The following is a 22,880-nucleotide window of genomic DNA, read 5'->3' as shown; positions in this document are numbered from 1 at the left end:
TTAGGGCACCATCTGCCACCACTTGAAGGCAAAGGGCACCCTGCGGATGTTGGCACAGGAACAGAAGTCTCCGACCTCCGTCAGGTAGCAGTCGAAGTCGGCAATGAAAGTGCACTGGAGGTCCAGGGGCTCCAGCAGCTCGCGGATCCTCTCCTCCAGGCAGCACCTGCCCCGGATCTGGGGCCCAAATGGCTTGGGGATGCCAAGATTCTTGCCCATCACCACCATCTGCAACTGAGTGGGCAAAGCCGAGGTAGGGGGTGGAAGCCATGGAAGTTCCCCCTCTAAAAGCATGGTATGCAGGGGCTAGAGTGATAGCACAGCGGGTAGGGCGTTTGCCTTGCACGTGGCCAACCCGGGTTCGATTCCCAGCATCCCATATGGTCCCCTGAGCACTGCCAGGAGTAACTCCTGAGTCCAGAGCCAGGAGTAATCCCTGCACAAAGCCGGGTGTGACCCAAAAAGAAAAAGAACCCCCCCCCCAAAAAAAAAATCAAAAACTTAAAGCACGGGATGTAGAGTTCAGTGCACAGAAAAGCCAGCTGCCTTTGGATGAGGCTGGGCCAGGCACCGTGCTCCCAGCCTGTGCTCCCACAGACCACCCATCCCCCAGCAAAGCACTTCTGCGTCACCTGTCAATGGCCTGTTGTGTTTCCTAAAACAATATCCAGAGTGACTGGAGCAATAATAGGAAAGGGGGGGTCAGGGACATGGCTTAGTTCTCGAGCACAGGCCTCTCTGAGTGAGTCTCTGTGTTGATGCACCCCAAGATAAAAGCAGAAGGGGCTGGAGCGATAGCATAGTGGGTAGGGTGTTTGCCTTGCACGCGGCCAACCCAGGTTCAATTCCCAGCATCCCATATGGTCCCCTGAGCACCGCCAGGAGTAACTCCTGAGTGCAGAGCCAGGAGTAACCCCTGAGCATCGCCAGGTGTGACCCAAAAACCAAAAAAAAAAAAAAAAAAGATAAAAGCAGAAGGGCTGGAACAATAGTCCAGTGTGTAGGGCATTTGCCTTGCACGCGGCTGACACAGGTTCCATTCCCAGCACCCTGCAGGGTTGTGTCCCCCGAGCATCACCAAGAGTGATCTTTCAGCTCAGAGCAGGGAGTAAGCCCTGAGCATCACCAGGTGTGCCCTCCCACACACAAAATTTTTTTAAAAGGAAAAAGGCTGCATGGGATGGATGTGGGCTTGTAAGGAAAGTGAGTCTTGTATAAAATGGTCTCAGGAGTCCAGCTACCTCCTGAAGAGTCAGCAGTGCCCCAGGGAGAGGCCAGTTTGTAGAGGCGGGGTGAGGTTTGCATAGCAGGGGTGTCTGGCACACACCTATGCCTCTATTTCTCCTCTGCTCGGAACAAAATGCCCCTTCCTGGGGTATATGGGCTGCATAATTCCACTCAGTGGGCTTGGCTCTGCCACAGGCCTTGAAGTCAGCAGATATGCACACCCCTGCACTGCGGCCAGTGGGTCTCCTCGCAATGCCCTGAGGCGGGGACTAGCCCCTTGAGTTCTTTCTTGCCCACAGTGACCACGGAGCCCCCCGGCCCCGGTCCCAGTCCCGCTCTCCTGCCCTTCGGGAGGGACACCCCCCCCCCACACACACACCTCCCGCCTGCAGCGACCCCTTCTACCGTTAGACTGGGCAAGACACCCACTACATCCCTCACCAGGTTGGGAAAGTAGGGTCGTGCGAAGAGCTTTTCGGTCCGCTGGCTGGAGGACACGTTGGTCAGCTGCTCCAGGCAGAAGAGCTGGGGCACGTCGATGATGTCCTGCTCCTCCAGGCCCAGCTCCTGCTTCAGCAGGGCCCGGTTCAGGTTGATGCACTTCTGCAGGCGGGGACACGAGGTGCTGACTGCCGTCCCCACCCTGCGGGCCGGGGCCACACACAGACAGACACAGAGACACACACAGAGACACAGAGACACACACAGAGACACAGAGACACAGAGACACACACAGAGACACAGAGACACACACAGAGACACAGAGACACACACAGAGACACAGAGACACACACACAGACACAGAGACACACACACAGACACAGAGACACACACACAGACACAGAGACACACACACAGACACAGAGACACACACACAGACACAGAGACACACACACAGACACAGAGACACACACACAGACAGAGACACACACACAGACAGAGGCAGACAGAGACAGAGGCAGACAGAGACAGAGGCAGACAGAGACAGAGGCAGACAGAGACAGAGGCAGACAGAGACAGAGGCAGACAGAGACAGAGGCAGACAGAGACAGAGGCAGACAGAGACAGAGGCAGACAGAGACAGAGGCAGACAGAGACACAGAGGCAGACAGAGACAGAGACACAGAGGCAGACAGAGACAGAGACACAGAGGCAGACAGAGACAGAGACACAGAGGCAGACAGAGACAGAGACACAGAGGCAGACAGAGACAGAGACACAGAGGCAGACAGACACAGAGACAGAGGCAGACAGACACAGAGACACAGAGGCAGACAGACACAGACACAGAGGCAGACAGACAGAGACACAGAGGCAGACAGAGACACAGAGGCAGACAGAGACACAGAGGCAGACAGAGACACAGAGGCAGACAGAGACACAGAGGCAGACAGAGACACAGAGGCAGACAGAGACACAGAGGCAGACAGAGACACAGAGGCAGACAGAGACACAGAGGCAGACAGAGACACAGAGGCAGACAGAGACACAGAGGCAGACAGAGACACAGAGGCAGACAGAGACACAGAGGCAGACAGAGACACAGAGGCAGACAGAGACACAGAGGCAGACAGAGACAGAGGCAGACAGAGACAGAGGCAGACAGAGACAGAGGCAGACAGAGACAGAGGCAGACAGAGACAGAGGCAGACAGAGACAGAGGCAGACAGAGACAGAGGCAGACAGAGACAGAGACAGACACACAGACAGACAGACAGACAGACACACAGACAGACACACAGACAGACACACAGACAGACACACAGACAGACACACAGACAGACACACAGACAGACACACAGACAGACACACAGACAGACACACAGACAGACACACAGACAGACACACAGACAGACACACAGACAGACACACAGACAGACACACAGACAGACCATCTCCCAGGGGCTTGCTGTGTGCCAGGAAGCCGTGGCACCCAGCCTTGATGAAAGGGTGCCACACTGGGCTCCTGCTGCCAGGGGAACATGTGTTCCCGTTGACCCCCCCAGGCCTGGCTAAAGAAGGGGAGCAGGATGCTGGTGGGGTGCTTCCTTCCCTGGGAAGTGACCAGGACAGGCGTTTCCCGCCTCCTCACCTCTCAGATCCACAGAGGTTCAGCCTGAGTGTTTCCTGGACCCTGACTAGGCTTCGTCCCCGCCACCCCCAGGATACACGCCCCAGGACTCACAATATCCTTTTTCTTCTGGGCTGGACTGGGTTTTGCAATGGTCAGAGCACACCCCCTGCCCCTCAGCAAGGAGCCCTAAGTAAGGACCCAGTGGGCAGGAGAGGGTTTGATCCCTTTGTCCAGGCCCCAGTGTCACCACAGGGAGCTGGAGGGTAGCCCCGAGAAGCTCATGGCAGCTATGGGTGGTGAGTGGCGCTGGGCACCCACAGGGTGATCCTCCCTCGTAGCAGCCCTGAGAAGGCCTCGGCCTGTCTGTGTTGGAGACCCCAGAGCTGGAGACACGGGGAATGCTGAGCAGCGGCACTGACCGCTTGAGGACCAACGTGACCAGACTGGGACTGCCGTCCCAGGGGTTCAGGAGGCCCAGCCCCTCTCCCCTGTGAGACTAGGCCGATGCCCTCCCAGGAGGGGTCTGCACCACACCTGGGCCACGGTTCAGGGCCCCCCCACCTGCCCCCCTCTACCTCCACATAGTCATTCTGCTTCCTCAGCTCCTCGTTGGCCAGCAGCTGGGTGATGGTGTGTGGCTCCTTCCCTGCAGGAGAGGGGGCGGAGAGCCAGGAGGGTAAGCTCTGAGCACTGTCAGGTGTGGGCAGGGAGCAGGCAGTGCTGGCCCGGCTGGGCACAGGCCACCCCATCTGTCCTTGGTGTGTGTGGTGTCTTCTAAGCAGTCCTCGGGGTGAGGGGGCGGGGGCTTCACGATCAAATATCAACTGGGCTGGTCTGGCAGTTTAACAAACCATGGGGAAGGGCTGGGCTGGGGAAGGGCACAGCGGATAGGGCGTTTGCCTTGCACGCGGCTGACCCGGGTTCGATTCCCAGCATCCCATATGGTCCCCTGAGCACCGCCAGGAGTAATTCCTGAGTGCAGAGCCAGGAGTAACCCCTGTGCATCACTGGGTGTGACCCAAAAAGAAAAAAAAAAGAAAACCAAGGGAGTTTTAAAAAAATTAGGGGGCCACCCCTGACAGCGCTCAGGGCTTACCTCCTGGCAATACACTCACAAAGAACATTTGTGTTGGGCTTGGGTGACCCTAGGGGGTGCTGGGGATTGAACCCAGGTCGGCTGCATGTCAGCCCACACTGTGCTACCTCACAGGTCCCTAAGGCATGTATCCTTGAACCATGACTATGGGGAGCAGCCTGGCTAGCTTCCAAGGACACCACTCCCAGGTCACATATCACCTGTAGGGGCTCGAGGAGGGTCCATGAAGACCAGGGGCACATTCTCTGCTGTTGGTCACTTGTCCCTGGCATGAGGGGAGTGATCTGACAGGTTAGCTTGAGTACCTCTGGACAGTGTTGTGTCCTGTACAACCCTTCTGCCTAGGTGCTTGGTCGAGTCATCTTTGGGCTGATTGCAAGTTTTAATGTGTGTGTGTGTAGGGGGGGCGGATGCCAGGGTCCACACACACCTGGTACTATTCAGGGATGACTCCCAACATAGTGCTCAGGGGACCATATGGTACCAGGGGCTGAACCCGTGAGTCCTGCATGAGAAAGCCTGGCTCAGCCTTTGAAGCCTCTCACTGGCCCCTATGCTTGAGCTCAGAGATGCCCAATTCAGTCATGAGGGAAGTGCTTTATACACAGGGTTCACGCTCATAACTCAGCTCCTGTGAGTGCATCCAGGGCCACGCCACTGCTGGGGGGAGGGGCGCACCAATGCTGGGTACAGGAGGCCTGTGGTGGGGCTGACGTTGTGTGCTAACAGGCGCCCGAATAGTGAGTCTGGGGATTCAAACCATAGCAGTGAGGGGGTGGAGATTTCCCCGCCAACACCCCCTCTTTCACTCGGGTCCCATGGCACAGGGCTGGAGTGATCGTACAGCAGGTTGGGGGCTTGCCTTGTGCCTGGTCAATCTGGGTTTGATCCCTGAGCACTGCCAGGTGTGGTCCAAATGAAACAAAAAAACAGTGCTGGGCACCATGTACACTGTGTCCACCTGAGAGTCCTTAAGATGAGCCGGAGGCTGATGTGCAGTGCTCAGGTGCTCAATCCACTGTCTCTGGGTAAACCCAGACACTAGCGTTGGCACACAGACCCCTGCCAAATTAACCCTGTGCTAATTTAAGTTTGTTTTCAGTTTTGGTTTGGGGACCACTCCCAGTGTGCTCAGGGGACCATATGGGGTGCTGGGGATTGAACCCAAGTTGGCCGTGTACAAGGCAAACACCCTACTTGCTATACTATTGCTTTGTGCCCCTGCAGTTTAATAAATTGGGGTAGCTATGGTTTGGGCCATGCCTGGACCTTTCGGGGGCTTGTTCCTGGCTCTGTGAACCATGTGGTGCCAGGGACTGAACCAGGCACAGTCACAGGTAAGGCAGATGTCTTCACCCCTGGACTCTGGCCCTCCTCGTGCCAGTATTTCGATTATCACTCAGTTCACACCCAGGGGGCCCAGATGGGGCCAGGGATGGAACCAGGGCCTTGAACATGCGCAAGCCTGCGCTTGACCACTGAGCCATCTCAATGGCCTTCCATGTGCTAAGTCTCCTTCACACACACATTCTGGCAGTTTCTCAGTTACCCCCAGAACTTTTTTTTCCCCTTTCTGAGTCACACACTTGCCAATGCTCAGGGGTTCCTCCTGGCTCTGCACTCAGGAAATTCCTCCTGGTGGTGCTCAGGGGACCATATGGGATTGCCAGGGATCGAACCCGGGTTGGCTGCATGCAGGGCAGACACTCTACTCTCTGTACTATTGCTCCTGCCCACCCCAGAATTTCTGACTGATATACACTGGTGGTCTCCTGGCCCCCAGGCAGCCCGGGAGGAGAACAAGACGCGCTCACCTGGGACACAATGCATTCATGCTCCCCAGAGACCATGATGGGAGGGGGCCTTGGGACCAGGAACTGGCTTACCGTTAGAAAGAAGCTGCTCCTCTTGGACCTCCTCAAACAGCTGCACATCCCCGTAGCCCTCATCCTTCTTCTCTTGAAATAGTTTGTAGCAGGAGCTGGGGCTGGCCAGGAGCAGACGGAAGTCCTGGGGCACGGAACAAGGAGAGTGGGCCGCACGCTTCTTCCCCTCCCACCCCTGCCAGGAGCTTCCCACGGTCTCCGGATGGAGCAGGGACACGTGTTGGCCAGCCCCCGGCACAGACCTTCTTGCCTTTGCTCTTGACCTCCGTGGGGACGAAGCACATGAACTCGTCGGGGTGGCCGACCATCAGCCAGTCCGAGAAGAGCTGCACAGGAGCCTGCACTTGCTGGGCGTAGAGGAAGTCCCGGAGGGCTCTGCTCATGTTCCGGGCCTGCTTGCTGGAGGGAGGGACCCACAGCCCCTGAGCCCGCACGACCCTCTCAGCCCAGGGGGACGTTCAGTACCCCCTCCTCAGCAGTAATATGCGCTTGGCACACAATGAGCCCTAGGGCTCCATCCACAACACGTGCACACACCCAGCCCCTCACTCCAGCCCCCAAGCACTTCCTGGTTTCAGACAAACAGCCACCAAGATGTCCAGCCATGCAGTTGTGGAGGAGTCCTGTTGGGCTGCTGGCCCTGAGCGTGGGAACCCCTGGACACATCTATCCAAGAGTGAACAGCTTGGGACCAGAGACATAGGACAGCCCATAAGGCACTTGCCTTATAGGAAGCGGAACCTGAGTTCAGTCTCTGGCACCCGACATGGTCCCCGAGCCCTGCCAGGCATGATTCGCAAGTGCAGAGCCAGGAATTAAGCCCTGAGCACTGCTGGCTGTGACCTCCAAAGGGACGAAAAGGATAGTCTTCTGCTTTCTCTACCAGTGATTCTGCGTTTTTTTCCCCCACCTTGAATCCTTTCTGGGGCTCCCCTCTCCCCAGTCCTACCAGGGGGTTCCCCTTGTCTCATAATGAGCTCCTCCATCTGTTTCTCCTGTGGCCCTTGGGAATGCCCTGTGGGCCCCAGCAGGAGTCCACCCCTTTGCTAAGCTATCCTGCCTCTCCTGGAAGGGATAGCCCAGAGCAGATGCCCTGCCGAGGGATCAGGGTAGTGGGCGGGGCGGGGCCCGGGGGAACCAGGGGTGTCTCCTTGCAGTGAGGGCCAGTGAGCCCACCTGGGGTAGAAGCTGCTGCCAAGCAGGATCCGGCCCAGCGGGTACTCCTTGCCTGCCACCTTGACAGGTGGGGACACCACCATGTTGCCAATGGAGTCCATGCTGGTCACCGTGTGGTCCTCAGTGTCGTGGATCACGTAACCGATCTCAGGGCTCTGGAGGGAGACCCCCGTGGGGCAGGGCGTTAGAAGGGCCAGACCTATGCCCCAGCCCGACTCCTACAAGCCTCAGACCTTCCCTCCCTGCCCCCAACCATGGGCCCTCTGGCACCCCTTCCCACGTGACGGGGTCCAGGTTACACATGCTGCCGCACCAAAGAGTATTTCATGGGGAAGTCTTCCGGCTTTTGGATGTGAGGGGTGTCGAAGGCCAAGGACAGAGTCTTGTGGGGAGCCTGGGTGTAGCAGAAGGCCACCTCATCCTGGGGACACAGAGGGACACGTGGTGAGGCCCATGTCCTCCCTTGACTGCCTGCAGCGGCGGGGGTGGGGGTGGGCAGAGAAGCCCCTCTTCCTGCCAGTGAGGGGGCTTGCCCGGGCTGGTTTGTTCCGTTGAAAGCTTGACTCCCCTGAATTTCTCCTTTACTCATCTTTGTGCACCCCAGTGTCTGATGACGTCCTGGGCCCTTACGGGGAAGCTTTCAGTTCCTCAGCCTCAACCAGAATACCTGCCTCCTCTCTCTCTTTTGACCCCTTTCCTCTTTGTCAGCCAGGGGACCATATGGGATGCTGGGAATCGAACCCGGGTCAGCCACATGCAAGGCAAACACCCTACCCGCTGTGCTATCGCTCCAGACCAAATCCCAAATCTGAGCACCCCCCACGGTCCCTTTCCCTGCCCCCGACTGGCTTCCGCTCCTTGGCATGAAGGGTCTGTAAGCTTAGACTGACCACATCCTCCTGCCCTGGCCTTCCCAGTCTGTTGCTCCAGCCTTCCGGCCAGCCGTCCCTCTGCCCAGCCTCTTCCCCATCTCTGTCCCCTGCTCCTGGCTTCCTGAACTGGAGAGCACTGGCTGGGGAGCACCGCCTCCTCTCTTTCACAGCACCTAGCACTCATGGCTGCAGCAGTGACAGCGGTCACCATTTCTCTGAACACTGGGACCTAGAAGGGTCCCTGGCCCCATGTGGCCACTCGACTTTGAGAGCAGAATGGGGCCCCCACTGCAATGTCGGTGGTGAGGGGGGGTGGTCTCCAGATTTTTCATTCTGCTGGGATCAGGCTCAGCCCTGGAGCTTGGTCCGAGCTCAGAAGTCGTCCACCACCTTCTCTTCCCCCCGGGCAGCTGTGTGGGGGGGCTCTAGGGTGTGGTCGGGAATGTACCTACTGGGGAGGAAGTGGACGAAGCCTCAGAGGCTGTCCAGGTGTGCCCAGAGAGCCAAGCCGCCTCTCCTCCTGCTGGGCTGGGAAGGGGGGAAGGCAGGCCCAGAGGGTGGTCTGCGGCGAGGGCAGGGGTGTGTTACCTGCAGCCACCTGCCCTGGCGGTTGAGGTCCTCGTAGACAGTTGCCACCTGGATGTTACTCCTCTCGCTCAGCTCCGTCACTGCATCTGCAAAGCCCTGAACCTGCAGCTGTCTGCGGGAGAGACACCCCCTCAGGGAAGGCCTCCAAGGCTTCCCTCTGCTGTGCCCCTGCAGTTAACACCAGCCCAGACAGGGGCCGGGCACACACACTTGGCACCGCACTCCTGGCAGTCAGGTCAGCCGCCAGGGTGAACTCTGTATGGGAGTCTGGAGCCTCGACTCAGCCCTACCTGCAGCCATACTCCACAGGCCACATAGAAGTTGGGAGTTTGGTGAGTGCCAGTAAGTTTTCATAAGTACAGGACTGGGGTCGAACCCTTGAATCTCAGAGCTGCGGGCACAGCCCCAGCCTGCGGGTTCAGTGCATCCAGATTCCTCCACTCCCAAATTTCATGGAACTCCTGGGGCTTTGTGACCCACCTTCTCCTGCTTCCCCCCAGAACCGAAGCTCCCTGTTCTGCTTCCTGAGGCAGCAGTACCACTGTTTCTCTCACTGCAGACCTAGAACCCTGGTACCCTCTTTGCATGTGTTAGCCTGTGTGTGTCAGGGGCGGGGGCGGGAGCAGGGAGTGTCCAACCACTGTACTTCTGCTCCATGCCTGGCTCACCTGTGGCAGTAGCCGAGTGGGCACCCTGGACTCTATCCTCTCCCTTTTTACGCTCGTAAGTTTGAAAACTATAGCACAGTGAGTAGTGAGTTTGCCTTGCACATGGCCAACCCGAGTTCGATTTCTCCGTCCCTCTCAGAGAGCCCGACAAGCTAACTAGAGTATCCCGCCTGCACGGCAGAGCCTGGCAAGCTCCCTGTGGCATCTTTGATATGTCAAAAACAGTAACAAGTCTCACAATGGAGACGTTATTGGTGTCCGCTCGAACAAATCGATGAACAACGGGAGGACAGTGCTACAGTGCTAAGTTTGGGAGCCAAAACTGGCAGTGCTGGGGCGGGTGGGGGGGCGGAGTTGCAGTCTCTGGATGCTCCTCACCACTCTTTCCCTTCACACTGCTTTCTGGCACCCCGTTTGGCCCCAAATCAGGCTGCAGACTTGTTTCCCAGTGGCAGAAGTGAGAGGTGGTGCATCTCACAGTCCAGCCTCAGCGTTCTAAGATCAGGCCCACAGAAGGGCCTTCTTGAGGGTAGAATGGGCAGCTTGGGAAGGGGAGGGAGGAAGCACTTCATATTCCTGGCTTGTGGCTGTACACCAGGCCCCCTGGGCCTCTGCAGCCTAAGGGCCGCTTACCTGCACAGGTACACCTCCAGCGGCATCTGGGTGCTGGGAGTGAAGATGCAGGGAGCCACTCGGAACACGACTGTGTCTTTATACACCACGGTTTCTGGAACAGACTGGGAGACGACAAGGTCCATCATCTTTCCTCACGGCTCTCACCTGCAGCAAGTTTAACTGCCCGTGCACCTGCTCTCTGCAGCTCTGCCCGTTCCAGGCAGTCGGAAACCCTCCCTCGACCCCTTTCTCCTCATCTCTTGGCCACACAGCCCCTGTGTCAGGACTGTTTAGGTACATACCGGGTCTTGAGACTTTTCTACAAGGGACATGGAGTAGGAGATCAGGCCGGAGAAGCTGTCAGATGGGAACTCGGTGGCTTCAACATAGAAAGTCTCGTTCCAGTTGTCCTCAAGGGTGGCAAAGGTGTAGGAGGGCTGACTGGACCAGAGAAGCATCTGATAGGCATCCGTGTTATCTTCCAGAAAGGACAGAGACAGGCCAGTTGGAGTCTGCCCCGCCCATCACTAGCCCTGATGCTTAAAGGCACCGACTTGATCACATTAGAAGCCACATCTGGATCTTGATCACATCTGGAAAGGCTGGGGCCATGGGACAGTGGGTAGGGCGCTTGCTGGCCTGCATGCAGACCCCCAGGTTCTATTGCCGCCATCATGTATGATCCCTGAGCACAACAGAGCCAGGAGTAAGTCCTGAGCACTGCCGGGGGTTGCCCAGAAAACAGAAGCCAGGCTGGAGGCTCCCGGCATGCAGAAGCCGACTAGCTTTTCAGACTGGTCCATGTGTAAGATTCTTACACTCCAACATCAACACTCTGGAGCAAAGATTCTGATGAACACTCCTCATCCTGTCAAGGGGCTTGCCTAGATAGCATCTTGGGGTTTCCCTTTGTGGACCTTTTTTGGGGTGCTGGGGGGGGAGTCTGCAGTGCCAGGGATCAACCCCCAGGGCTTCCCACATGCATTGTCTGCACTCGGCCCTTTGAGCCGGCTCCCTGACCCAAGGCAGTGGGTTTCGACTGCTAGTGGAGATTCAATCATTGCTGGGGTGGAGAGCACTCAATAGTTGGGTTGAAGCACATGCTTTGCGAGCGGGAGGCCCAGACTCAACCCCTGGCACTGCCTCTGTGTCCTGGAGCACCACTCAGCAACCCCTGAGCAACAAGGTGGGAGCATTTCTCTGAGCACCAAGTGGCTCTGAAATTACTGCTGCTGCCCATTTGGTTCGCTGGGGTCATCTAGCAGCACAATACGTTTTCAACAGGTTGGCAGGAAATTTTAGCTGATGCTGGGCCATGGACTGGTGGTTGAAGACCACTGTGCTAGGGCACCGTTTCTCATCAGGGGATTGCCACTTGGGCCGTCTTTGGGAGGTTGTCATCAAGTAGCCTTCAAGGTGAGACTGCAAAAGGGCCATGGCAGCCTCAGGAAAGTGTAGGCGAGGAGCGCCAGGGGGCTATGTTGTGTGTCGAAGGTTTCTGAAGAGGCAGACGGTAGCTCTTCATGGGAAACCTCTCGCTCTTGCTCCTTACATCATGAAACGGAAAAGAGGAGAGAGCAAGAGAACACACCCCCTTTGTGACAGCTGTCACCTTCACTCCAGCTCACACCCGTCCATTCCCCATCTCCAGGGGCCACCCTGCCCCAAAGCACCCGTTTACCCACCTGGACCACCAACTCCCTGCTTCCAACTCCCTTCTGCCTGGGCCCTGTCCCACTATGGGGCCTACTCACCAGGTGGCAGGGCAGACCCGAGGATGGAGATTCCTGTTTTAAACCTCTGTGCATGTTCTGAGCCAAGTTCTGGGTCACATGGCCTAGAGAGGGCCCAGCCATTGCATCTCAGACCTGAGCGTGGCAGGGACTGACTGCTGCCCTCTCCAGACCCCTGCAGAGGGTTGCAGTGGCCCTGGCATGGTTCTGGCTCACTGGGCACTGGCTGTGTATGGCGGCCACAGCAGTGGCAGCATAAGCTAGTTGGTAGAACATCCCTGAGCCTCCCCCTGGGCCCCGAGTACTACTTGGGAGAGCCCCAAAATAAGATGGATTCTAGACCCGTTGAAGGGGACACTCAGCGACAGCCCCCGACCCTCTTCCTCCCTGCATGGGTCTGCCAGTAACAAACCCCACCCCCCTCACCAACATGGATTCTGGGATGCTGCCCAGGTCTCCAGTCTCCACTGCCATCACTACTTTCACACAGACCAGTTAGTGGGCTCCCTCCTTTGACTCTTTCAGTGAACTGGAGCCCGAAGCACTTCCTCTGCAGTGCTGAGACACGGCTGGCTCGGAGCCCTGTGCTGGCCAGACACACGAACATCTTCCAGTGCTGTGTTTGTTTGGTGGACCACAGCTGGCTGGGCCCAGGATCACTCCTGGAAGTGCTCGGGGGAAACTATGGTGCTGGGGATTGAACTGGGGTTAGCTGCATGCAAGGCCAATGCCTGAGCCCCGTCCTGTCCCCTCTCTGTGGTTCCCTGCTAACTCCCGCCCCCCCCCCCACTCGTCACTCCTCAGCTCAGCCCCCAAATTCTCCATCAATCCTGGGTCTCCCACATGTAAAACACGTAGCTTCAGCCTATGATCCTGCCAAGTCCCAGTCACGGAATGCTTAAAAAAATGTTTTTAACGTGTGTTTATGATGAGTAGATGATTTGATGCCTATTTTACACCCATAGTCGTGTAAAGAGGTCTCAAATGAAAAGGTGCTGCAAGTGGAAACCGCATGAGAAGCTCTGCTCTAGGGAGAAGTGACGGGCCACCTGCTGACCAGACCGACAGGGGCTGCAGATGGGCCTGGATGGACATGCCAGCACAGCCATCACTCTGCTTTTTTCCCTCTTTTTGGGTCATACCCGGCGATGCTCAGGGGTTACTCCTGGCAGTGCACGGGGTACCATATGGGATGCTGGGGATCGAACCTAGGTCAGCCACATGCAAGGCAAACACCCTACCCGCTGTGCTATCGCTCCAGCCCCCACTCTGCTTTCTTGGCTTTGGAACTCTGTGAAAGTCTGGGTTAAGATTTCTGGCTGGAGGTACAAAGGTCAGATCAAAGTGTATTAAACACCTCCGTATCAGACCCAAATGCATAAGGTACATGGAGGAAAATGTAAGCAGAATCCTCCGAGACATGGAAGCTAAAAGCATCTTTAAGAATGAAGCAGCACTGACCAAGCAAGTGAAAGCAAATGGGACTACATTGAACTAAGAAGATTCTGCATCTCAAAAGAAACAGTGACGAAAATACGGAGAGAACCCACATAATGGGAAAGAATATTTACCCAATACCCATCTGATAAGGGATTAATATCCAGGATATACAAGTCACTAGTAGAATTGTACAAGAAAAAACCTCCAACCCCCATCAAAAATGGTAAGAAATGAATAGAAGTTTCCTCAAAAAAGAAATGCAAATGGCCAAAAGGCACATGAAAAAATGCTCCACATCGCTAATCAGGGAGATGCAGATCAAAACAATGAAATATCTCACACCACAGAAACTGGCACACATTTAAAAGAACAAAAGCAACTAGTGTTGGTGCGAATGTGAGGAGAAAGGGACTCTCATTGTTCATGGGAATGCTGACTGGTCCAGCCTTCTGGAAGATATAGGTATTCCTTCAAAAACTAGAAATTGAACTTCCATATGGCCCCACAATACCACTTCTGGGATTATGTCCCGAGGGTGCAAAAAAGCACAGTAGAAATAACATCTGCACCTGTATGTTCATTTCAGCACTGTTCACAATAGCCAGAATCTGGAAACAACCCGAGAGCCCGAGAACAGATGACTGGTTAAAGGAACTTTGGTACATCTACACAATGGAATACTATGCAACTGTTAGGAGAGATGAATAAAATTCCCTTATAAGTGGATTGACATGGAGAGTATGCCAAGTAAAATGAGTCAGAAAGAGGGACAGACATAGGACTGCACTCATTTATGGAACATAAAATAACATAGTATGAGATTGACACCCAAGGTCAGGAGACACCAAGGTCAGGGATATTGCCCAATAGTTGGAAGCCTGTCTCATGAGCTGGGGAAGAAGGCAGCTGGAATAGAAGGGGCCACTAAGTCAATGATGGTTGGAGGGACCATTCAGGATGGGAGATGTGTGCTGAAAGTAGACAAATGTGATAGCCTCTCAGTATCTATATCACAAACCAGAATGCCCCAAAAGCAGAAAGAGTATGGGGTAAATTGTCTACCATAGAGGCAGAGGGAAGTTCAGAAAGTGTGGGGGCATATACTGGGGACATTGATGGTGGAGAATGCACTGGTGGAGGGATGGTGTTTGATCATTGTATGATGGAAACTCAAACATGAAAGCTTAACTATCATGTTGATTCAATAAAAAAAAAATTCTAACAGGTGGGGCCTGAGAAATAGTATAGGACATTTCCTTGCATCCTTCCAACTCTGGTTCGTGTCTCCAGAACCACACATGGTCCCCCCCAAAGCACCATCAAGGGTCACTCCTGAGCACAGAGTCAGGAATAACTCCTGAGAGCATTGCTGGGATGGCCCTCACCCACCCTCTCAAGAGATGCTTCTGGCAGTAATTGGGGGCTATCCCTAATCTGTAAGGCAAGGGTGTTCTATTCATATTCCTGCTCATCCCTGTATAAAACCCTGGAGGGGGCTGTAGTGAATAGTACAGCAGATGGGGGGCTGGATAGTACAACGGGGGCTTGCCTTGCACACAGCTGACTCAGGTTCAATCCCCAGCATCCTGTGTATGGTCTGGACATCACCAGGAGTAATTCCTGAGTGATACTCCGAAGTAACCTCTCAGTATTGCTGGATGTGGCCCATAACCAAAAATAAGACCCTGTAGGAGGACCAGATAGTAGAACAGGCAGGGTGTGTGCAGCCAATCTGGGTCCTATTCCAGGAACCTCACGTATGTTCACACCCTAGGTTGATCCGTGATCACAGACCCAGGATTCAAGCCCGAGCAATGCCAGGTGTGACCCCAAAACAAAACAGTGTAGGAGACACACCCTCATAGCCCCAAGGGGATCCTGGTGTGGCCCACACATGCTCACTGGGTCTTTGGAGCAGGCAGAGGCCTGGCCACAGCACACCCGGATCTATGGCCTCCGATTTCAGCAGGTCCCCAAAGGGGAGTGTGGTCACCCCTTGAGGAAGAGCAAAGGGATGGGAGCCCAGGCCGTGGACACTCACTCAGGCACCGGTAGACACGCGTCCTCTCGGCCTCCTCTGCGGAGGTGTGGAGAACCAGCTGGTAGCGCTTCAGAACATCACTGGGCCCCTGCACTGTCAGCATCATGGGGGAAAGGCTCTTCATTTCTGGGCGAGACAAGGCAAAGGTCAGGTGCTTCCAGAGGTCTGCGCTGTGGGTGGGAGCATCCCCACTCAGCTCACACTTCTCAGCTTACACCAGGTCTGCTTAGACAGGCACATAACCAACTTCCCCGCCTCCCCGCCCCCCCATATTGGAAGGACGGGGGTTACACTAGCAGCCCTGGAGACCAAACCTGGGCCTCCTGCATGCAAAGCCTGGACTACAGCTTTTTTTTTCCCCCCCTTCTTTTTGGGTCACATCCTGGCTCTGCACTCAGGAATTACTCCTGGCAGTGCTCGGAGGACCATATGAGATGCTGAGAATTGAACGAGTCAGGCACGTGCAAGGCAAACGACCTACCTGCTACACAATCGCTCCAGCCCTGAACTCCAGCTTCTTACTTCAGCTCTTTGAGCTGAAGGACACTTCCGCCCACCTGGCTATGTCATCCCAGGGATGCAAAGAACAGGGCCCGACACGCACTGCTTAGCCAAGGGTCCTTCCCCTCTAGCCTCGAGGGGAGGCAGGACACCCTGTTCTATTGCTGAACCCTGGAAGCCAGGTTACTACAAGCCAGGGCAGACCTCACACTGCTTTGGCCCACAGGCAGGGCTCCGGCTGGCCCAGGCTGCATGCGATGCCCCCCATCCCGTGTTCTCAGTCTACTCTACCACCGTGTGAGGCAGCTCTGTTGGCTCATTTCACAGGTGACAGGATGAGGCTGGGGGGTATGCAAGGTGTGTTATCAGAGCTGGGTCATCCCATGGGCCTCTTCCTCAGACTCTGAGCATCCAGTATACGTGGGGGCCTTGCTCATCCCAAGGTAGGACTTGATCTGAACCCCAGGAGGAGAGGGCAGCGGGGTCTCCCTCACCCTCTGGAAGGAACACTGTGGTGGTGGTGATGAAGCCTGACTGGTGGCCCAGGTTGGGGGAGTTGCAGTTCACAAGCAGGACGGCACCCCAGCCATTGGGGCCCCACACCCAGTTTTTCTGTGAAAATAACAGACATGCAGGCATGTTGGTTTGCGTAGAAGCTGAGAACCCCTTTGCTCCCCCCCTTTCTGGGTAGAATCCCTTTTTCTGCAGGATCACCCTGGACCCCACCTCTTCCGGGCAGAATCCCCCTTTCTGTGGGGTCACCCTGGGTCAGAATTCACCAGCTCCTCTGCCGACAGAGACAAGGAAGCAGTGTCGGGCAGATGGGGCAGGAGGGAGGGAATGGTGGGATTTGGTTCCCCTCCTGGTCTCAGGAAAAGCAGGGACTGGGAGACCTGAGCCTAGAGCTGGACACAAGTTTCTGACAAAGTGGATCCTTGGTTCCCTGGGTTATAGGACTGGACTTGGACACGATGAAGGAGGGAGGGGTCAGACGAACTCACCTTAGCCTTCTTGTCACTGGTCATCTCCACATGCCCAAGGCGGTAGATGTCCACGTCCAGGGAGATGACTGAAACAGGGGGCCAGATCTCAGTCACCAGCCCCGTGGTCAGCTCAGTCCATGAGCTGCTGCCTCCATGAGTGCAAAATCCAGTGGCTGCGTCTTTGCAGGGGGCCAGGCAGCCACCATCTCCCCACCTTCCCAGAGGCACAGAACAGCCACTGCAGTCATGAGGCCTTAGGGGAGGAGGGAGACTGTCCCTCAACCCGGCGACACCTCCCTGATTTTTCTGGAAGGCTAGAGAGAAGCCTACATCACATCCATGCAGAGCACCGCTCCTTGGCATAGTCACTCTAAGCCCCTTCAGAGCCGAAGGATTCAGGCTTCCACCAAGCCTCCTGCTCATCCCCTCATGATTGACCTCAAGACTGTCACCCGGCTTGTTTTCCCTTCCTCACCCTTGTGTGATGAGACAGTTCACACCTGGGAGGTTAGTCCTGCCTGCTGTTGTATGCCCAGCCCTGGCTTCACACATGTCCAGGGAATGGAGACCCACTGAGACAGGGAGCACTGCTCAAGAATGAATGGATGAGGCAGGCAGAGGGAGCTCACAGCAGAGGCCCTTGGGTCCTGGGACATGGGTGTGTGGTGGGCTCAGAGGCTAAAGGAAGAAGTCACGTGCACGCAATTGTGTGAGTGTACGGAGGATGATGGGGAGCAAGGACACAGGTGGAGTGGAGGGACTTCCTGGTCAGCTCAGCAGCCTTGAAGGTCAAACAGGGCTGTGGGCAGAGACCCAAGGAGCCAGGAAGAGAGTCCATTTAACATCCAGGACCAAAGCAGTTAGGGCGGAGGGTGGCGGGAAGGACGGGGCTGTTCTGTGCTGGGCAGGGGTGGGAGGGTACATTTGGATGGGGGTGGTGATCCCGTCCTCCTAGAACAAAGTCAGGGAACACAGGTGCGAGGTGTCATGTATAAGGAGGCCCACATGCCCAAGGCAGAATGTGTGAGGGGAGAAACTGGGCACAGGGTAGAGGCAGCAAGGGCGGCCCTGGCTCATGTGGGGGTCCTGGTGGATTTGTACTGTAGAGATGACACCTGACTTGTATTCTATATTCACCAGGGGTCTAGTGGGGGCTGAACCTTAGCGTAAAAGGGGTCCCCCACCCTGCACCCATGAAAGATGTGAGACACAGCTGGACTCTGGTGAAGCTCAGAGGCCTCTGATCCACAGGCCTCATGCACTGACCAGGGCTGACAGAGAGGGATGCCTAGGGTTGGGGACTGGCCAACCAGAAAGGATGGAGGGGACACGGGATGGAAGGGGTGAGAGGAACAGCCAGCTGGGCAGATCCCACGTATTCTGGGGTTGCACTGGGAGAGGCTAAGCCCCCTGAGGGGGGAACAAGGCATGCAGACAAAGCTCTAGGTAACCATGTCCAGGACCACGGTCACCTAGGGTTCCAGCTATGAGGCCTATGTTGGGGACAGCTGTGCGGTTTGAGTAGGCTGCACAGAGGGGAGACAGAAAGGGGGGAATGGTGGAGTCTGACCAGAACTAAGTTTAAGATAACAGGCAGATATTTGTATATAAACAGCCTTTAGGCCTTTGGAAGGAAAAGGTGTGACTGCCGCTTGTTCTGGAGAGGGCTAGTGGCTTTCCAGAGCAATAGGAATAGCGGGTGGAATGTTCTTGAATGAATGAGGGGACAGGATCTAGGGGCATCAGATTGATAGGCACGGGGAAGCTGACGGGGGCATTGGCGAGAACATGGGCAGCAACAGTGCTGGACTCAGCTCATCAACAGAGAGGAGACTCACCCCTGCGGGCACCTGTAAGGGCATATCCATAGTGTCCACCCAGGACTGTCACAAGCAGCCTACCTACAGGGTGCCCCCTCCCCCCAACACCCCGTCTTGTGGGAGCAGGACTCACCAATGCCTGTGAGGTAGAGCACCGCAGTGGCCACTGGTTCCTCATTATCAAGCACAAGGTAGGAGACCAGGACCTGTGGAGCGAGCAAGCACCCGGGCTCAGTCCTTGCCTCACCTGCCCGTGGCTGGCTGTGCCATGGGGCAAGGAGCTGGAATTCAGAACCCACCCCCGCTCACTTCTCCAAAGGGAGCTCTCAGTCCCATTGGAGAAGGCTCGAATCCCCAGAGTCAGGATGTCAGGGAACTGGCTGTTGTCTAGTCAGAAAGGTGTGGCCAGCCCTCCCTGGGACCCTGCCCATGAGGCGGCCAGCCAGGGGGCTTTGCCACTTGGTCCAAGGAAGGCCCCCTGGGGCGAGGACTGGAAGTGGAACTTTGACCTGGGTCCCCACCAGCCACTCCTCCCCACCCCCCCAGGGTCCTTTGGACAGAACAGTGCCAGCCCCTTCTCTCAGGGGCCCTGACATGGCCGCTCGCTCCTCCATAGATGCTTTTGTCCTTGACATCCAGCCCCTGACTGGCTAGGCCACTCCTGGGGGTGGAGCCAGGGCAGAGAAACTTCACGAACTCAGCCTGCCCTCAACACTGCCTTTCCAGCCACCCCAAGGTCATTTTTTCAGCTTTCGGGCCACACCTGAAGGTGCTCAGGGGGTGCTCCTGGCAATCACTTTTTTTCACCAAACTTTTTTTATTGAATCACTGAGATAGACCCTTACAAAGCTGTTTATGACTGGGTTTTAGTCATATAGTGTTCCAACACCCATCCCTCCACCAGTGCACATTTCCCAGTACCAGCATCTGTCCTGGATGTCTATGGGTGAGGAGCTGGGGGTATTACCAGGGGTGCAGGGTGGCTAGCGCCGGCTCCTTGCCTGGGCGGCCTGGGGGTGATGTGGGAGCTGGGGTTTACCTCGATGGGCCCTGATGGGAGGGCCCATCACCCCCCCCCCCCCGCCTGCCTCTATGGCAGGCGTTTCTCTCTCCTTTTGGGCATTGTGACTTGGCACTCACCCTTAATGGGCTCTGGGGAACCACATAGGGTGCCAGGGATTGAACCCAAGTTGGTCAGTTGGTCATGTAAAAGGCAAGTGCCCCACCTGCTATGCTGTCGCTCCAGCCCCATAGAGTGGCTCCATTCTCGAGTATCCTGCCCTGGGTGGAAGGTAGCACTTGACACCCTCTTCCACTCCTTGATCAACTACACTCAGGTCACTTGGGCAAGTGTCCCAAGTCCTGAGCAGGCCTCAGTGGTCCCCACACTCAGCTGGAAACCACCTGAGAGTGATCTAAGAGTGGGCTGCCATGAGGCTGATTGCATCAGGAGGAGGCGTGGCCTGCCACTGGTTCGAATCTCTGCAGGAGAGATTGCTTCCATCTGCTAAGAGAAAGTCCCCTCTCTTGCTCACAGGAAGCACGATAGGGAGACAGCTTTCGCAGAACCAAGCCCTGATTCCACCCACTCATTACACGCCAGGCAGATCCCCTGGGGCCTGTTTCCTTGGATGTAAATGGATGGGTGTGGTTAAGCAGAGCTTTTGCACCGTGACCTGTCAGGGTATGAGCCGTAGCATCCTTTTAACCTGTGGGGCACTTAAGCCTTGTCAAGATCTGCACAGCCAGGGCTGGAGTGCACGCCTTGCCTTTGGGAGGTCCGGGTTCAATCTCTGGTCCCAGGAGTGGCACCCCCTGCCGCCATAAGAGAGCTCTACATTCTAGGACTGGGGAGGTGGTTGGTGGTAGAGCACCTGTGAGGCCATGAGTTTAATTCCCCCCACATTACCCTTGCCATCGCCCCCTAAACCCCCCCCCCACAAAAAATAGTTTCCAAAGACCAGCCTCAGGAAGGAACGAGCTTGAAACCAAGCCCAGAGCCCTTGCAGGGAGCCCACGAGGAGTGACAGGTGTTTGGAATTCTGCAAATCAGTTTGGGCGTGACCTCAATTTACCTGTGAAGTGGGTTGTGCCTCCACCACCCGCATCAAGCACGATCCCAAACACCAACACGTGGCCTGTGGCTGCTCATTTTGGGGCCGGGGGCAGGGAGGGTCCCCCTCTCCTGCTTACCTTGTCTCCGTCCAGGACAGTGCTGGGAGAGGTCATCTTCACCAGCACGTCTATGGACTCACACAGGGGCCAGTGGGTTATGGTCCTCTCCTCCTCCTTGCTACTCATATCCATGATGGGGCTGTGCGGACAGACCGTTACGCCAGGAGTGCAAGTGACGGTGAAGAACTGGCACTTCTTCGGGGCACACCTGTTCACCCACAAGGACACAGACTTCAGGGCCTCGGACTCGCCTTCCTGCTGACCGTGAACCCGCCCCGGTGGGCACAGACCCTCATCTTTTTCCTAGAGGGACACACCCAGGGGTTCTTGGAGGGGGCAGTTTCTGGCACAGTACTCAGGGGCCCAGGCGGTGCCCCCTGCCCTGCCAGGAAGCAGGCCCAGTGTCCCTACTTTGCACTACCCCCCTGGTCCCCTTCATCTTTCAGGGAACTGAGGCAAGGGCCTGCTGACAGGACAGTTACAGGGCTGGGGCTCCTAAATGAAGTTGTCTAGCAAACCCCTCTAAGAAAGATGCCCCTTGAGTCCCTAGTTCTGCAGCCTGACCAGCGGAGACCATCCTGTAGCAATATCAGCTGTGCCCAGAGACCTCTGGAGGCCCCGCCGAGCTCCACTCCCAGAACTCCTGGTCCCTCACCTCCCAGCATGAACTTGTCTCTGGGAAGCAGGAACTTCCCACCCTGTGCTGCCCAGAGACAGTTAAAAGGCTCTCCTAAGACTGTGTCAGCGGGGTTCTCTTTGGTTGGGCTCCCTCTGGAACCCTCTAAAGCTACAGCCTCACTCCTCTCTCAGTTGCCATGTGCCTGAGTCAGGAGGGATCCCTGGGAGAAACAAACGCACAGTCCAGCCTGGGGGTGGGTCTGGACAGGCCCTCCTCTGGGAGCTGGGAACCCCCCACCTCCGCCCAGGACCTGCAGCGGAGCAGTCTTGGCCCTATCCCTGAGAAGGAGAGACCCTCTGGGGAGAGGCGAAGGATTCCCTTCGCACGGGGCAGCCCTCAGAGGCCCCGGCCAGGTTCCGTGAGACAAACCCAGAGAGGTGGACAGACAAGGTAAACCCCAGCTCCCACATCACCCCCAGGCCGCCCAGGCGAGGAGTCGGCGCTAGCCGCCCTGCACCCCTGGCAATGCCCCCAGCTCCTCACCCATAGACATCCAGGCAGATTTCCATGCCCTGCACACAGAGGGAGTGGGCAGGCCTGTCCAGAGACAGGCGGATGTGACTCTGCAAGGACATGGCGTGGCACCCACACGGTTCACCCTCTCGCCCTCTGCTCTGCCACCCCCGGCTCGACACAGCAGCGTCAGGAGCCGGAGGGGACCGGCCACCTCCTCTCTTATGGGTGCAGGGTCTCTGTGGCCCGCCCCCTCATTGAGGAAGCAAGAAGGCCACAGGTGAGAGAGGTTTTCTCTGCAGCTGGAGGGGAGGAGGCCAGGGGAGAGAGCTGGGGTCCATGGAAAGCCCACAGCACGTTGGCTCTTAGGGTCTGCAGCTGGGAGCCAGTTGGGGGGGGACTCTGGAAGCCGGCAACCCGCTGACCTACTTTGCTGGGGTGTGGGGGGATGCTTGGGCTGGATGGTGTCAGAGAGCAGGACTTAGGGAGGACTGCACTGTGGTCAGGTTGGCAGCCCGGGGCCTGGGTTAGAAGGTGTGTGTTTCTAGAAGTCCTGATAAGCTTCCTCTCTACTGCTTGCTAGTAATGATGAAGAGAGCTCTTTTAGGCCACACCTGGCAGTGCTCAGGGGAATTGATGGGGTACGGGAGATCCAATCCAGGTCAGCTGTTTGTGCAGGGAAAGCGCTATACCCGCAGTACCAGCACTCCAGCCTCTGTCATTGCTGCTGTTTGTTTGTTTGAGGAAGGTCTTTCAAGCGGCACATCTCTGAACCTGGCAAGTCCTGGGGGTGTGGATCGGGAACTCGGGTTCCAGCACCCCTGGGCTGACCAGGCCTGGGTATGCTATATTC

General features: G+C 56.5%; 1 protein-coding gene across 1 annotated transcript; it reads right to left on the bottom strand.

Annotated features, from left to right (window-relative positions):
- PADI6 (peptidyl arginine deiminase 6) lies at positions 1 to 22,149 on the bottom strand. The gene is made up of 17 exons (XM_056122575.1): positions 22,058 to 22,149; positions 20,914 to 21,103; positions 18,854 to 18,926; positions 16,919 to 16,986; positions 16,412 to 16,529; positions 15,425 to 15,542; positions 14,861 to 14,871; positions 10,505 to 10,680; positions 10,221 to 10,324; positions 8,920 to 9,031; positions 7,773 to 7,880; positions 7,460 to 7,614; positions 6,526 to 6,682; positions 6,284 to 6,407; positions 3,877 to 3,947; positions 1,669 to 1,830; positions 1 to 234 (listed from the first exon to the last, which is right to left on the bottom strand). The coding sequence occupies exons 1-17, from the start codon at positions 22,147 to 22,149 to the stop codon at positions 1 to 3; spliced, it is 2,073 nt and encodes a 690-aa protein (XP_055978550.1).
- Between the last annotated feature and the right edge of the window lie 731 nt (positions 22,150 to 22,880).

Source organism: Sorex fumeus, unplaced genomic scaffold (genome assembly GCF_029834395.1).
Source record: "Sorex fumeus unplaced genomic scaffold, SorFum_2.1 ptg000047l, whole genome shotgun sequence".
NCBI classification, from domain to species: domain Eukaryota; kingdom Metazoa; phylum Chordata; class Mammalia; order Eulipotyphla; family Soricidae; genus Sorex; species Sorex fumeus.
The sequence above is the reverse complement of the archived record's forward strand: the minus strand, read 5'-3'. Positions and strand labels throughout refer to the sequence as shown.